This window comes from Nerophis ophidion, linkage group LG17 (assembly GCF_033978795.1).
Source record: "Nerophis ophidion isolate RoL-2023_Sa linkage group LG17, RoL_Noph_v1.0, whole genome shotgun sequence".
Classification (NCBI taxonomy): Eukaryota; Metazoa; Chordata; class Actinopteri; order Syngnathiformes; family Syngnathidae; genus Nerophis; species Nerophis ophidion.
In genome coordinates this window covers 45653287-45668153 of record NC_084627.1, presented here as the reverse complement: position 1 = coordinate 45668153, position 14867 = coordinate 45653287, and the positions used below count along the sequence as shown (strand labels likewise).

The following is a 14867-nucleotide window of genomic DNA, read 5'->3' as shown; positions in this document are numbered from 1 at the left end:
GCCCGTCACCTCAAAAGGGGAGGGGGTGTCGCACTAATATACAACGAAAACTTTAACTTTAGTCCTAACTTAAATAATAAATATAAATCGTTTGAGGTGCTTTCTATGAAGTCTGCCACACCTCTGCCTCTGTGCCTGGCCGTTATCTACCGCCCTCCAGGGCCCTATTCGGACTTTATTAGTGAATTCTCAGAGTTTGTTGCTGATCTAGTGACGCACGCCGATAATATAATTATAATGGGGGACTTTAATATCCATACGAATACCCCATTGGACCCACCGTGCGTGGCGCTCCAGACTATAATTGATAGCTGTGGTCTTACACAAATAATAAATGAACCGACGCATCGCAGCGGCAATACGATAGACCTAGTGCTTGTCAGAGGTATCACCGTCTCCAAAGTTATGATACTCCCGTATACTAAAGTAATGTCCGATCATTACCTTATAAAATTCGAAGTTCAGACTCATGTTCGGCAAGCTAATAAGAATAATAACTGCTATAGCAGCCGCAACATTAATGCTGCCACAACGACGACTCTTGCGGACCTACTGCCCTCGGTAATGGCACCGTTCCCAAAGTATGTGGGCTCTATTGATAACCTCACTAACAACTTTAACAACGCCCTGCGCGAAACCATTGATAGTATAGCACCGCTGAAGTTAAAAAAGGCTCCAAAAAGGCGTACGCCATGGTTTACTGAAGAAACTAGAGCTCAGAAATTATTATGTAGAAAGCTGGAACGCAAATGGCGCACGACTAAACTTGAGGTGCACCATCAAGCATGGAGTGATAGTTTAATAACTTATAAACGCATGCTTACCTTAGCTAAAACTAATTATTACTCAAATCTCATCCGCATTAATAAAAACGATCCAAAATTTTTGTTTAGTACTGTAGCATCGCTAACCCAACAAGGGACTCCTTCCAGTAGCTCCACCCATTCGGCAGATGACTTTATGAAGTTCTTTAATAAGAAAATTGAACTTATTAGAAAGGAGATTAAAGACAATGCGTCCTAGCTACAACGGGGTTATAGTAACACAGATACGATTGTATATACGGCGGATACTGCAAATATCCAAAATAGTTTCTCTCGTTTTGATGAAATAACATTAGAAGGATTGTTACAACGTGTAAATGGAATAAAACAAACAACATGTTTACTTGACCCACTTCCTGGGAAACTTATCAAGGAGCTTTTTGTATTATTAGGTCCATCAGTGCTAAATATTATAAACTTATCACTTTCCTCGGGCACTGTTCCCGTTGCATTCAAAAAAGCGGTTATTCATCCTCTCCTTAAAAGACCTAACCTCATGGTAAACTACCGACCGGTGTCTCACCTTCCCTTTATTTCGAAAATCCTCGAAAAAATTGTTGCGGAGCAGCTAAATGAGCACTTAGCGTTTAACAATCTATGTGAAACCTTTCAATCCGGTTTCAGGGCAAATCACTCGACTGAGACAGCCCTCGCAAAACTGACTAATGATCTATTGCTAACGATGGACTCTGATGCGTCATCTATGTTGCTGCTCCTCGATCTTAGCGCTGCTTTCGATACCGTCGATCATAATATTTTATTAGAGCGTATCAAAATACGAATTGGTATGTCAGACTCAGCCCTGTCATGGTTTAACTCTTATCTTACTGATAGGATGCAGTGCGTCTCCTATAACAGTGTGACCTCGGACTATGTTAAGGTAACGTGTGGAGTTCCCCAGGGTTCGGTCCTTGGCCCTGTACTCTTCAGCATCTACATGCTGCCGCTAGGTGACGTCATACGCAAATACGGTATTAGCTTTCACTGTTATGCTGATGACACCCAACTTTACATGCCCCTAAAGCTGACCAACACGCCGGACTGTAGTCAGTTGGAAGCGTGTCTTAATGAAATTAAACAATGGATGTCCGCTAACTTTTTGCAACTTAATGCCAAAAAAACGGAAATGCTGATTATCGGTCCTGCTAGACACCGACCTCTATTTAATAATACAACTTTAACATTTGACAACCAAATAATAAAACAAGGTGACTCTGTAAAAAATCTGGGTATTATCTTCGACCCAACTCTCTCCTTTGAGTCACACATTAAAAGCGTTACTAAAACGGCCTTCTTTCATCTCCGTAATATCGCTAAAATTCGCTCCATTTTGTCCACTAAAGACGCCGAGATCATTATCCATGCGTTTGTTACGTCTCGTCTCGATTACTGTAACGTATTATTTTCGGGTCTCCCCATGTCTAGCATTAAAAGATTACAGTTGGTACAAAATGCGGCTGCTAGACTTTTGACAAGAACAAGAAAGTTTGATCATATTACGCCTGTACTGGCTCACCTGCACTGGCTTCCTGTGCACTTAAGATGTGACTTTAAGGTTTTACTACTTACGTATAAAATACTACACGGTCTAGCTCCATCCTATCTTGCCGATTGTATTGTACCGTATGTCCCGGCAAGAAATCTGCGTTCAAAAGACTCCGGCTTATTAGTGATTCCTAGAGCTCAAAAAAAGTCTGCGGGCTATAGAGCGTTTTCCGTTCGGGCTCCAGTACTCTGGAATGCCCTCCCGGTAACAGTTCGAGATGCTACCTCAGTAGAAGCATTTAAGTCTCATCTTAAAACTCATTTGTATACTCTAGCCTTTAAATAGACCTCCTTTTTAGACCAGTTGATCTGCCGCTTCTTTTCTTTCTCCTATGTCCCCCCCTCCCTTGTGGAGGGGGTCCGGTCCGATGACCATGGATGAAGTACTGACTGTCCAGAGTCGAGACCCAGGATGGACCGCTCGTTCGGACCCAGGATGGACCGCTCGCCTGTATCGGTTGGGGACATCTCTACGCTGCTGATCCGCTTCAGATGGTTTCCTGTGGACGGGACTCTCGCTGCTGTCTTGGAGCCACTATGGATTGAACTTTCACAGTATCATGTTGGACCCGCTCGACATCCATTGCTTTCGGTCCCCTAGAGGGGGGGGGGTTGCCCACATCTGAGGTCCTCTCCAAGGTTTCTCATAGTCAGCATTGTCGCTGGCGTCCCACTGAATGTGAATTCTCCCTGCCCACTGGGTGTGAGTTTTCCTTGCCCTTTTGTGGGTTCTTCCGAGGATGTTGTAGTCGTAATGATTTGTGCAGTCCTTTGAGACATTTGTGATTTGGGGCTATATAAATAAACATTGATTGATTGATACCTTTTTACCTTTTAAATTCCTTCCTCTTCTTTCCTGACAATTTAAATCAATGTTCAAGTATTTTTTTTTTATTGTAAAGAATAATAAATACATTTTAATTAAATTCTTCATTTTAGCTTCTGTTTTTTCGACGAAGAACATTTGTGAAATATTTCTTCCAACTTATTGTGATTTAAATTCAAAAAAATGATTCTGGCAAATCTAGAAAATCTGTAGAGTCAAATTCAAATCTTATTTCAAAGTCTTTTGAATTCCTTTTAAAAATGTAGTTCTGGAAAATCTAGAAGAAATAATGATTTGTCTTTGTTAGAAACATAGCTTGGTCCAATTTGTTATATATTCTAACAAAGTGCAGATTGGATTTTATCCTTTTTAAAACATGTCATCAAAATTTTTAAATTAATCTTAATCAGGAAAAATTACTAATGATGTTACATAGATTATTTTTTTTGTTTTTGTTTTGAACAAGATTTGAATTAGCTGGTTTTTCTCTTCTTTTTTTCGGTTGAATTTTGAATTTTAAAGAGTTTAATTTGAAGATAAACTATGTTTCAAAATTCAATTTTCATTTTTTTTCCCTGTTTTCTACTCTTTTAAACCGTTCAATTAAGTGTTTTTTTCATCATTTATTCTCTTCAGTAAAAGGAAAAAAAATGTACGACGGAATGACAGACAGAAATACCCATTTCTTTTATGTATAGATTTATTTATTCAAGGTAAATTGAACAAATTGGCTATTTCTGGCAATTTAAGTGTGTATCAAACTGGTAGCCCTTCACATTAATCAGTACCCAAGAAGTAGCTCTTGGTTTCAAAAAGGTTGGTGACCCCTGTACTACGCCATGCTGCCACAAATAATGATCTGGTAGCAACCAGCGTCCTCTCACAGGACCCTCGGGTGCCGTGAAAGTCAGTCAAGTGACGTCATGGTGAAGATTGATGATCCCTAATTCTTAGGACTGTTTTTTTTAATGCCTGGCTGGCGATCGACTGACACACCCTCCACCATCCACCTAATGGCGTAAAGCATCTCCAAGCCTCAAAACACAAATCTAGCGTGCACATTTCCAAATTACATTAGATAGCAAATGGAAATTCACTTTCCAAATGGATCATTCTGAGAAACCATACACCTGTTCCACTATTCACCACATGATGGCAGCAGAGGGCAATGCTTAGAAAGGCCTGACAGCCAGAAGTCCTCCTGGATGTTTAGATATGGAGTAATTATGATTACAATGTAGACGCCTGAAAACTAGAACAACTGGAATAGTTAGTTTTTAATTTTCCTGAAGGAACTCTCCTGAAGGAATTAATAAAGTACTATCTATCTATCTATGAATCCTCCACCTACTGACCTCGGAAAACAAGCATGAAAGTAATAATGGCCCTACAGCAGGGGTGTCAAACTCAAATACAGAGTGGGCCAAAATTTAAAACTGAACAAAGCCGCGGGCCAAGGTTGAACAAACTAACCTTTTAATAGGGACCCAAACAAGTTTTGCATTAAATATTGAACAAGCAAGGCTTATATAACTTTAGTGACATGCAAAATCCAGTTTCCAATAATAATAATTTAAAAAATATCAATGGCATATCAAATAAAATGTTAATAAAAATGTTACTCCTTTTTTTTCTATTTGCAATCTTCTGAGGTAAATATAATTTTTTTTCCACAGGCTAATAATAAATTTGAAAATAAAATAACAATAATGAATGAACCAAACATTCAAGCCTTGAAGTAGCGAGAGAAAATGCATGAATAAAACGTTAGTTATTGCTCAGTTTGCTGGAAGTTTCCCATAAGAGTTAGTGCTGCAAGGGGTTCTGGGTATTTATTCTGTTGTGTTACGGAGCGGATGTTCACCTGAAATGTGTTTGTCATTCTTGTTTGGTGTGGGCTCACAGTGTGGCGCATATTTGTAACAGTGCTAAAGTTGTTTGTACGGCCAACCTCAGTGTGACCTGTATGGCTGTTGACCAAGTATGCCTTGCATTCACTTGTGCGTGTGTGTGTGTGTAAAAGCCACAAATATTATGTGACACGCTGTTAGTATGGAGGAAAAGTGGACGTGACGACAGATTGTAGAAAACGCTAAAGGCAGTGCCTTAAATGCACGCCCCCAATATAATTGTCCAGGTGGAAATCGGTAGAAATTTGGGAGAATGGTTGCCCCGGGAGATTTTCGGGAGGGGCACTGAACTTCGGGAGTCTACCGGGAAAATTAGGAGGGTTGGCAAGTATTAGCGGTGAATGCGGTGTTACAGCGGCACCGACGCGGGCCAGCTCTAATGCTAAATTGATTTTGCCTCAAGGGCCAATTTAAATTACACGGCGGGCCAGCATTTGGCCCGCGGGCCAGAGTTTGACACCCATGCCCTACAGCAGGGGTGGGCATTACGTCGATCGCGATCTCGGAGGGGTGTGTCAGTCGATCTCCAGCCAGGCTTTTAAAAAAAATAGACCTAAAAATTAGTGATCATCAATCTTCACCAAGACGTCACTTAAATGACATTCACGGTACCGGAGGGTCTTGTGAGATGACGCTGGCTGCTGCAAGATCATTATTATGAAAATATGACCGAGAGGAAGGCGAGAAACACTTTTTATTTCAACAGACTCTCGCGCCGTACTTTCCGTCAAAACTCTAAAGGCCGACTGCACATTTCCTATCTTCACAATAAAAGCCCTGCTTCATGCTGCCTGCGCTAACTAAATACAGAGTCTCGGAAAACTGGCGTGCACAAGCGATCCCTCAGAAAGCTGGCGTGCACATCACTTGTGCACGCCAGCTTTCCGAGACTCTTATTTTGTTAGCGCAGGCAGCATGAAGCAGGGCTTTTATAGTGAAGATAGGAAATGTGCAGTCGACCTTTAGAGTTTTGACGGAAGGGACGGCGTGAAAGTCTGTTGAAATAAAAAGTGTTTCTCACCTTCATCTCTGTCATTTTTTCATAATAATGAACTGGCAGCAGCCAGCGTCATCTCACAAGACCCTCGGGTGCCGTGAATGTCAATCAAGCAAGCTACGGAATTTGCCGCCAATGTTTTTCTTGTAAAGTGTATGGAAGCTGGATGAATTAGATGCCAAAAACCAAGCACTTTCATGTGGTATTGTACAGAAAGGACAACTTTTTTTCTCCTCCATTTGAAAATGTGGGCGTTATCATCATTACTGTCTGATTCCAATCAATGCAAGTCATCAGAATCAGGTAATACACCAACTTATATTCTTGTCTTTGTGAAAGAAAGACATCTATATGTGTTACACATGCTTGTATTATCATTAAACACATTTAACTTGTTTACAAAAATGTCTCTTTCATAAATAAATACATATAAATGATATATATAAATGAGGTAGATCCCCTCGAGTTGGTCAATTGAAAAGTAGCTCGCCTGCAGAAAAAGTGTGGGCACCCCTGCCCTACAGGATATTTTCAAATGTGAAACACCCCTTGAAAATAAGACTCCTGTTTTTCGGACATTTACTTCAGAATTTGCTGAAAAAAAGATAAACACTTAATAAATATTCTACTAGTTTCCGGTAAAAAGACTGTCACTAGGAAGTGGATATAACAGGTGAGCCAAACTTCGAAGCGTCTTACATGTTTATTCACTTAACAGCTGTACATGTCAAATGGAAACTTCCAGCTAAATGACGTTACTATTATCTCATCTGCTCGGTTTTCAATAGCGTGCTTGTTTATCTGTTCCAACGATGTGTGTCGCACCTGCTTGACACCCTCTTTCACCACTTGCCCCCCAACCTCCCGCACTGATACAGCAACCAAGAGTTTCAAAGACGGCCCTCTGCCAAACAACACATGTTTAGCCTTGCCTTCCCACCACGCCTCAAACAACTCTCTTCCCTTCTCTGCTTCCGTCTTGAGCTCAGCCACTCAGTCGTCCGCCTTCAGCCGTATCTTGTTATGAATGACTTTGTGGTCTAATCACGTCTTGAGCACAGGTTGGACAGCAAAAGGTTGAGGTTCAGATCCGGTGGGACGACCCTTTAGAGACTGGAGCTGTGCATGGACGCTAATAGGAGATGGTTGCAGCAAACACTTAGAGCAGGGGTAGGGAACCTATGGTTCTAGAGCCAGATGTGGCTCTTTTGATGACTGCATCTGGCTCTCTGACAAATCTTAGCTGACATTGCTTAAATGGTAAATGGGTTGTACTAGTATAGCGGTGAAGTGTCTTGCCCAAGGACACAACGGACGTGACTAGGATGGTAGAAGGTGGGGATTGAACCAGTAACCCTCAGATTGCCGGCACAGCCACTTTACCTTAACACGATACGTAATTAATAATTTCGCTTGTCATCACAGTGTTAAAAATGACGTTTAAATTATAAAACTTTCTCATGCATTTTAATCCAACTATCCGTTTTCGATTACACCTGTTCAAGATGTCGCATTAATGGTAAGAAGTATTCTATTTATTATTGGTTGACTTTAGAATAACACTGTTATTAAAAAGAATACGAGACTTATTATACTCAAAAAATGTTGGTCTTAATTAAAAATGCACGCATTTAGTTGTATTCAGTGTTAAAAAATATTATATGGCTCTCACAGAAATACATTTTCAAATATTTGGCTTTCATGGCTCCCTCAGCCAAAATGGTTCCCGACCCCTGATCTACAATATGTCAACATCCATGAAAATAGTCATTTATTCAGTCACTCACTGCACTTTAAAGACGGATGAGATTGCTAGTTAAAACCCCAGATTCAAAGTGCCAAGCAAAATAACAACATACAGAGGGGCTTGTATACTCATTAAAACTGACTCGTCCTGCTATATCTTCTTATTTCCTGGCAGACTAAGTAGAGATAAGGCAGGTTAAAAGCCTTCTGAAATGAAATGTTGTTATTTAAACAGGGATAGCAGGTCCATTGTATGTATCATACTTGATCATTTCGCCATATTTTTGCTGAAAGGATTTAGTAGAGAACATCGACGATAAAGTTCGCAACTTTTGGTCGCTAATAAAAAAGCCTTGCCTGTACCGGAAGTAGCAGACGATGTGCGCGTGACGTCACCGGTGTGAGGGCTCTGTCACGCCAAATTTCTTCTCCCTACAAAACCCCCCCCCCATTTACTTCCGGGGTCATGATTAATACAGACGTTTTGTTAACGCTATATTATAAAAATGCAACGCTATATTATAAAAATACAGACGTTTTGTTAACGCTATATTATAAAAAAAAAATTTAAAAAACCATTTACAAACACAAGCTATGGGATGACATAAGAGGAAACGTGAGCCCGGAGGTAAATGCGACATCCTTTAGCTTGTGTTTGTAAATTTTTTTATTTATTTTTTTTTACAATATAGCGTGAACAAAATGTCTGTATTTTTGTAAAATAGCATTATATTTTTATAATATAGCGTGAACAAAATGTCTGTATTTTTGTAATATAGCGTTATATTTTTATAATATAGCGTTAACAAAATGTCTGTATTGATTAATGACCCCGGATGTAAATGGGGAGAGGAAGGTTTTTGTAGGGGGGAAGAAATTTGGCGTGACAGCTCCTCACATCTGAACATTGTTTATAATCATAGCCTCCAGCAGCAAGAGCTACTCGGACCGAGAAAGCGACGATTTCCCCAATAATTTGAGCGAGGATGAAAGATTTGTGGATTAGGAAAGTTAGAGTGACGCACTAAAAATAAAAAATAAAAATAAAAAAAAGCGACGGCTCCGGGCGGCGGCAGTGGTAGCGTTTCAGATGTAATTAGACACATTTACTAGGATAATTCTGGAAAATCCCTTATCTGCTTATTGTGTTAATAGTAATTTAGTGAGATTAGATGAGTTGGCTGCGGTGAACGCCAGTGTCTCAGAGACAAGCCGATGATGAGCCAAGATCACAACTACCTTTTTGACAGCTACAGGAGGTCCCATAACCCACTGAAGTCTCCGGTAAAAGCCGACAATTTTCGCATCCAAAAACTTGCTGGTTGACTTAGAGCAGGAGTAGGGAACCTATGGCTCTAGAGCCAGATTTGGCTCTTTTGATGACTGTATCTGGCTCTCAGATAAATCTTAGTTGACGTTGTTTAACACGATAAATAATTAATAATTCCGCTGGTAATCACAGCAGTGTTAAAAATAACGTTCAAAATATAAAACATTCTCATGCATTTGAATCCATCCATCCGTTTCTACTGCACCTGTTCAAGAAGTCAAAAGTATTTTATTTAAAATTGGTTCGCTTTAGAAAAACAATGTTATTAAAAAGAATAAGAGATGAACGCATTTAGTTGTTGTAATCTGGGAAAGTCAAAATGAAAGAGGAGGCGTAGAATTCTCTTGTCATAGCGTGGGACGACACTGTACAAGAGTACAGGTCTACAGGTTTCTCCTCATTGAGCTAAATTTAATCCAGTCTCTGTGTAATTCCTTGCTTCTTGTCTGTTTAATAGATGTCACCACTGTTTGAACCTGACAGTTGTATTCAGTGTTAAAAAAATTATATGGCTCTCACGGAAATGCATTTTAAAATTTTTAGCTTTAATGGCTCTCTCAGCCAAAAAGGTTCCCGACCCCTGACTTAGAGAAACATGTTGGCTTGACTGCTCTGTGTTAAAGCTTCACAACAAAAACAAAGAAACACCGGCTGTGTCTCGGTGCTAAAGGCAGCTGCAATCCACCGCTTTCCACCAACAGCATTCTTCTTTGACGTCTCCATTATTAATTGAACAAATCGCAAATGATTCAGCAACACAGATGTCCAAATTACTGTGTAATTATGCGATGAAAAGAGACGACTTTTAGCCGTAAGTGGTGCTGGGCTGAAATGTCCCTCCAACCAATAACGTCACAAACACGGGTCATCATACACGTCATCATTCCTCGATGTTTTCAACAAGAAACTCCGCGGGAAATTTAAAATTGTAATTTAGTAAACTAAAAAGGCCGTATTGGCATGTGTTGCAATGTTAATATTTCATCATTGATATATAAACTATCAGACTGCGTGGTCGGTAGTAGTGGGTTTCAGTAGGCCTTTAAAGGGGAACATTATCACCAGACCTATGTAAGCGTCAATATATAAATAAATAATAAATGGGTTGTACTTGTATAGCGCTTTTCTACCTTCAAGGTACTCAAAGCGCTTTGACACTACTTCCACATTTACCCATTCACACACACATTCACACACTGATGGAGGGAGCTGCCATGCAAGGCGCCAACCAGCACCCATCAGGAGCAAGGGTGAAGTGTCTTGCTCAGGACACAACGGACGTGACGAGGTTGGTACTAGGTGGGATTTGAACCAGGGACCCTCGGGTTGCGCACGGCCACTCTTCCACTGCGCCACGCCGTCCCTATACCTTGGATACCTTGATGTCGCAGAAAAAAGACCATCTATTTTTTCAACCAATTTCCGAACTCTAAATGGGTGAATTTTGGCGAATTAAACGCCTTTCTGTTTATCGCGCTGGAGGCGTTGACGTCAGAATGTGACGTCGCCGAGGTAACACACCCGCCATTTTCATTTTCAACACATTACAAACACCGGGTCTCAGCTCTGTTATTTTCCGTTTTTTTGACTATTTTTTGGAACCTTGGAGACATCATGCCTCGACGGTGTGTTGTCGGAGGGTGTAACAACACTAGCAGGGAGGGATTCAAGTTGCACCACTGGCCCGAAGATGCCAAAGTGTCTGCCGCCAGACCCCCATTGAATGTACCGGAGTGTCTCCACATTTGACCGGCGATGCTAAGACAGACATGGCACAGAGATGTATGGATAACCTGCAGATGCATTTGCAACGATAGTCAACGAAATCACAAAGGTGAGTTTTGTTGATTTTGACTGCCAGCTAATCGATGCTAACATGTTACGCTAATCGATGCCAACATGCTATTTACCGGCGGTGCTAAAGCAGACATGGCACAGAGATGTATGGATAACCTGTAGATGCATTTGCAACTATATTACGTTTCCTTCCACCCGCATTTAATGCAAAAAAAACACTTACCAATCGACGGATTTAAGTTGCTCCAGTGTCAAAAGATGCGAAAGACCTGATCGTTTGGTCCGCACATTTAACCGGCGATGCTAACGCAGCTATTCGGCCATGCTATGGCTATGAATAGCGTCAATAGCTATTCGCTCAATAGCTTCAGTTTCTTCTTCAATATTTTTATACTCCAACCATCTGTTTCAATACATGCGTAATCTGTTGAATCACTTATGTTGCTGAAATCTGAGTTTGAATCCGAGCTAATGTCACTATATCTTGCTATGGTATTCCCATTGTTTGTTTACATTGGCAGCACTGTGTGACGTCACAGGGAAATGGCCAGTGTCTTCGCAGAAAGCGAAAATAAAGCACTTTAAAGCTTTATTTAGGGATATTCCGAGACCGGTAAAATTTTGAAAAAAAAACTTCAAAAAATACAACAAGCCACTGAGAACTGATTCTTATTGTTTTTAACCCTTTTGAAATTGTGATAATGTTCCCCTTTAAGACGCAGAGTTACAAAGTCATCTAATGTAAGACGTTTTAATAACAAGCTACTACACCCGGGACCCTGGACTCGATCGTGAGTACCGGTCGGTCGCAGAGGGTTGTCAGTCGATTGGCAGCCAGGCATAATTTTTTTTTTTTAAAGTCTTAAAAATTAGCAATCATCAATCTTCACTACAACGTCACTTGATTGAAATTCGCAGCAAATGAGGATCTTGTGAGACTTTTATAATTGTAAAGGACAATGTTTTATCAACTTATTGCAATAATGTGAATTTGTTTTAACCATTAAACGAACCAAAAATACGACTTATTTTATCTTTGTGAAAACATTGGACACAGTGTGTTGTCAAGCTTATGAGATGCCATGCAAGTCTAAGCCACTGTGACACTATTGTTCTTTTTTTTATATTTTTATAAATGTCTAATGATAATGTCAATGAGGAATCTTTAATCACTGCTATGCTGAAATTATAACTAATATTGATACTGTTGTTGATAATATTCATTTTTGTTTCACAGACCTGTGGATGTTGAAGGTGTGCTGGAAAATGCGGAATGGAAATTAGGGAGCAGCAGAAAAGTGGAATGTATTATTTAAATCGGTGCGTTGGAAAACACGGACCGGATTTCTTTTTAAAACTGGATCTGGATCAGCATTTTCCCATGCCTTGCCGATACGCATTTTTTGGCAAATATCGGCGGCCGATCCGATCTAAATATCAGATCGGGACAACCCTATTCTCTACACCAACTAGCAGTGGGGAGGTTATTAACCCACATTTTTGCTCGCAACCTTAAGCATAACAATTATACCAGAAAACTTTTCAGCTAGAGCAGGGGTGCCCACACTTTTTCTGCAGGCGAGCTACTTTTCAATTGACCAACTCGAGGGGATCTACCTCATTTATATATATCATTTATATTTATTTATTTATGAAAGAGACATTTTTGTAAACAAGTTAAATGTGTTTAATGATAATACAAGCATGTGTAACACATATAGATGTCTTTCTTTCACGAAGACAAGAATATAAGTTGGTGTATTACCTGATTCTGATGACTTGCATTGATTGGAATCAGACAGTAATGATGATAACGCCCACATTTTCAAATGGAGGAGAAAAAAAGTTGTCCTTTCTGTACAATACCACATGAAAGTGGTTGGTTTTTGGCATCCAATTCTTCCAGCTTCCATACACTTTACAAGAAAAACATTGGCGGCAAATTCCGTAGCTTGCTTGATTGACATTCACGGCACCCGAGGGTCTTGTGAGATGACGCTGGCTGCTGCCAGTTCATTATTATGAAAAAATGACAGAGAGGAAGGCGAGAAACACTTTTTATTTCAACAGACTTTCGCCCCGTCCCTTCCGTCAAAACTCTAAAGGCCGACTGCACATTTCCTATCTTCACAATAAAAGCCCTGCTTCATGCTGCCTGCGCTAACAAAATAAGAGTCTCGGAAAGCTGGCGTGCACAACACTTGTGCACGCCAGCTTTCTGAGGGATCACTTGTGCACGCCAGTTTTCCGAGACTCTGTATTTAGTTAGCGCAGGCAGCATGAAGCAGGGCTTTTATTGTGAAGATAGGAAATGTGCATCGGCCTTAAGAGTTTTGACGGAAGGTACGGCGCAAGAGTCTGTTGAAATAAAAAGTGTTTCTCGCCTTCCTCTCGGTCATATTTTAATAATAATGATCTTGCAGGAGCCAGCGTCATCTCACAAGACCCTCCGGTACCGTGAATGTCATTTAAGTGACGTCTTGGTGAAGATTGATGATCACTAATTTTTAGGTCTATTTTTTTTAAAAGCCTGGCTCGAGATCGACTGACACACCCCCCGCGGTCGACTGGTAGCTCGCGATCGACGTAATGGGCACCCCTGAGCTAGAGGATTCGTCAACTGGGGTACGACTGTATGTTTCCTGGATTTTTCTGAAAGATATTACCAGCAAGGTGGTATTTAGAGATGAACCTAACAAGTTGAATTTGCAGTAATTTGCCAATGTGAGGCTCTTATTTATTTGCTTAGCAAAATTCAGATGGTGACCATTTTTTAGCCAGTCAGTGTAGGTTAAGATAACAATGAGATAACGCTCATTTCACTTGATGTTCAATTCCCAGCGGGACATTCTTGGTGCAACTATGTTATTAGTGCAGGAAGATGAGTCCTACCTGCATGCTGTGTGCAATTTCTTCACGGTCAGACAGGATCTCCGCCAGGTTCTTGGTGCCGAGGACATTCCTCAGCGTGGTTTGGGCCAACAGGCGAGTGGCAGCATCTGCGTTGGTGATGTTGGCCACGGCCAGAGTGGCATTCTGGACCCGGTAATACACCACGCCATCCACGCTCACGGTCACCGAGTCTTTGGTCAATACCTGAGAGGGTTTGATTCCCCCAAGATGGACGACAGACAAGATGGGATTGTTGAAATAGTGGCTAAAAATGCTTTTGTAAAGTGCTCCAATTGTTGTAAGCTTACATACAAGACAGGACACACCTTCTCATTCAATGAGTTTTCTTTTTTCTATTTTAATGACTATTTACATTGTAGATTGTCACATCAAAACTATAAATTAACACATGTGGAGTTATGTACTTAACAAACAAGGTGAAATCACTGAAAACATGTTTTATATTCTCGTTTCTTCAAAATAGCCACCCTGTGCTCTGATTACTGCTTTGTGCACTCTTGGCATTCTCTTCATGAGCTCCAAGAGGTAGTCACCTGAAATGGTTTTCACTTCATAGGTGTGCCTAATCAGGGATAATTAGTGGAATTTCTTGTTTTATCAGTGGGGTTGGGACCATCACTTGTGTTGTGAATGAGAAGGTGTGTCCTAACGTTCGGCCTGTACTGTGTATGTTATTTTGCGATCACAAGTTAGACACTCATCAACGGCATGCATGTCATCACTTCAAGTTGTTAAAGTGTGTCATGGATCTACATTCTAAATCAGGCCTTTGACTTGGGGGGCCAAATTCATAGAAAAATTGTGTCTGGGAGCCGGTAAATCTATTTATCTATCTTTATACATACATATGTATGTATTTATATGTATATATATATATATATATATATATATATATATATATATATATATATATATATATATATATATATATATATATATATATATATATATATATATATATATATATATATATATATAT

The 14867-nt window shown here is 40.3% G+C and overlaps 1 protein-coding gene across 5 annotated transcripts in view; it reads right to left on the bottom strand.

Annotated features, from left to right (window-relative positions):
- The window catches only part of stom (stomatin), a 50001-nt gene that overhangs the window by 16357 nt on the left and 18777 nt on the right, over positions 1-14867 (bottom strand). For all 5 annotated transcript variants that reach the window (XM_061877052.1, XM_061877053.1, XM_061877055.1 and 2 more), the window contains one exon: positions 13868-14071. In XM_061877052.1, the coding sequence (XP_061733036.1) occupies positions 13868-14071 (204 nt within the window). The remainder of the gene's footprint in view (positions 1-13867; positions 14072-14867) is intronic.